We start from the raw sequence: 2,044 nt of genomic DNA on the forward strand, positions 1-2,044 counted from the left end.
CTATAAAATATTTTTAAATATTTGGACATAGATGTTAGTCTTATAAAATTTTATCTATGAGGAAAAAATGTGAGTTTTTGAAATAAGTATTAATTATTGTTTTTCGATTTTTTAAAAAGAGTAATCATTTGAAAAAGAGTGCAGGATCCCAGGATCCTGGGATCATGACCTAAGCGAAAGGCAACCTCTTAACAGACTGAGCCACTCTGATTATTATTACTATTTTATTTTAGTTATTTTTTAATTATTTTATTTTACTTTTAAAAATTATTTATTTTACTATTTTAAGTTGCAGTGTCTTCTTAGTAAATCACAATGTAATTTAAAGAACAAATTAATAAGAATTTATTTTTTATACTTTATGTATGTCTATCTTTAGGGGAAACTAAATTAATGCCCCATGGAATATAATAACCAAACTTCTACAGATTTCTTCTTATCGGGGTTGTTTCCACCATCAAGAACTGGCTTATTCTTCTTTATTCTCATTGTTCTTATTTTCCAAATGGCTCTTTTTGGCAACCTGTCCATGATCATCCTCATCCTTGTGGATACCCATCTCCACACACCAATGTATTTTCTACTTAGTCAGCTCTCCCTCATGGACCTAAACTTCATCTCCACTATTGTCCCCAAGATGGCTTTTGATTATCTCTTTGGTAATAAGACTATTTCTTTCATTTGGTGTGGGGTTCAGAGCTTCTTCTTCTTGACTTTAGCGGGTGGAGAGGGATTACTATTGGCTTCAATGGCCTACGATCGCTATGTGGCTATTTGTTTTCCTCTCCACTACCCCATTCATATGAGTAAAAGAATATGTGCTTTGATGATAATAGGATGTTGGACAATGAGCTCAATCAACTCCTGTGCCCACACTGCATATGTCCTCAATATATCTTACTGTCGATCCAGGACTATCAACCATTTCTTCTGTGATGTTCCTGCCATGTTGACTCTGGCCTGCATGGACACCTGGGTCTATGAGTACACAGTGTTTGTGAGCACCACCCTGTTCCTTGTGTTTCCTTTTATTGGCATTGTATGTTCCTATGGCCGGGTTCTCTTTGCCATTTACCACATGCGCTCAGCAGAGGGCAGGAAGAAGGCCTATTCGACCTGCAGCACCCATCTCACTGTGGTGACTTTCTACTATGCACCCTTTGCTTACACATATTTACGTCCAAGATCCTTCCGCTCTCCAACAGAGGACAAGGTTTTGGCTGTCTTCTACACCATCCTGACCCCCATGCTCAACCCCATCATCTACAGCCTGAGAAACAAAGAGGTGATAGGGGCCCTGAGAAGAGTTATTCAGAGGATATGCTCTGTAAAAATGTAGAGAAAGTTCTCATTAGTCCTCTGGCCAGAAGTAGATTACTTGCACCTTGTATAGTCCTTAGCAATATTATTCCAGGATTAAGGCAGGGACTAAAATAATTTAGGAGAATAAAATAATTGAGATTTGACAAAATGTATATTCTTTATCACTTTTTCTGTTTTCTTTGTGATAATTTTCGAATAAAGAAAAAGGTCATTATTTCCTCCTAACTTGGGGGCAATAAGGTTTTGCTAATATGTAGAAATTAAAATGGAAACAATCCAGCTTGATGGGATTATCCAGTACATTACTTTAAATATACATAGTATATATCCTTAAAATAATTAAAAGAGAACAAAACAACAATACATGTAACACCATTGCCAGATTTCTATTAAAAAATATATCTTGTATCTACTTATCAATATTGATAGATGAATAGTTGTTTTATTTCTATTAAAGTTTACTCTTAAATAATGAACACTGGTTCTCCTAATTCCCAGTTTTCAGGGAAAATGATAGATATAGAGATTAAGGATAAATTTATAAACATGAAAATTATAAACTTATAAACATGAACATAGAAGTCCTCCTACATTAGAAAGTATATTAACTAGCCATCAGGGAGATTCAAATTAAAACTACATTGAGATATCATTTTACACCAGTTAGAATGGCCAAAATTAGCAAGAGAGGAAACAACATGTGTCGGAGAGGATGTGGAGA

At 34.9% G+C, this 2,044-nt stretch overlaps 1 protein-coding gene across 1 annotated transcript; it reads left to right on the forward strand.

The window, feature by feature from the left end:
- Positions 1 to 400: 400 nt before the first annotated feature.
- LOC132028098 (olfactory receptor 2L8-like) lies at positions 401 to 1,339 on the forward strand. The gene has a single exon (XM_059416746.1). The coding sequence runs from the start codon at positions 401 to 403 to the stop codon at positions 1,337 to 1,339; it is 939 nt and encodes a 312-aa protein (XP_059272729.1).
- The last annotated feature ends 705 nt before the right edge of the window (positions 1,340 to 2,044 follow it).

This window comes from Mustela nigripes, chromosome 12, assembly GCF_022355385.1.
Source record: "Mustela nigripes isolate SB6536 chromosome 12, MUSNIG.SB6536, whole genome shotgun sequence".
In the NCBI taxonomy this organism is placed as follows: Eukaryota; Metazoa; Chordata; class Mammalia; order Carnivora; family Mustelidae; genus Mustela; species Mustela nigripes.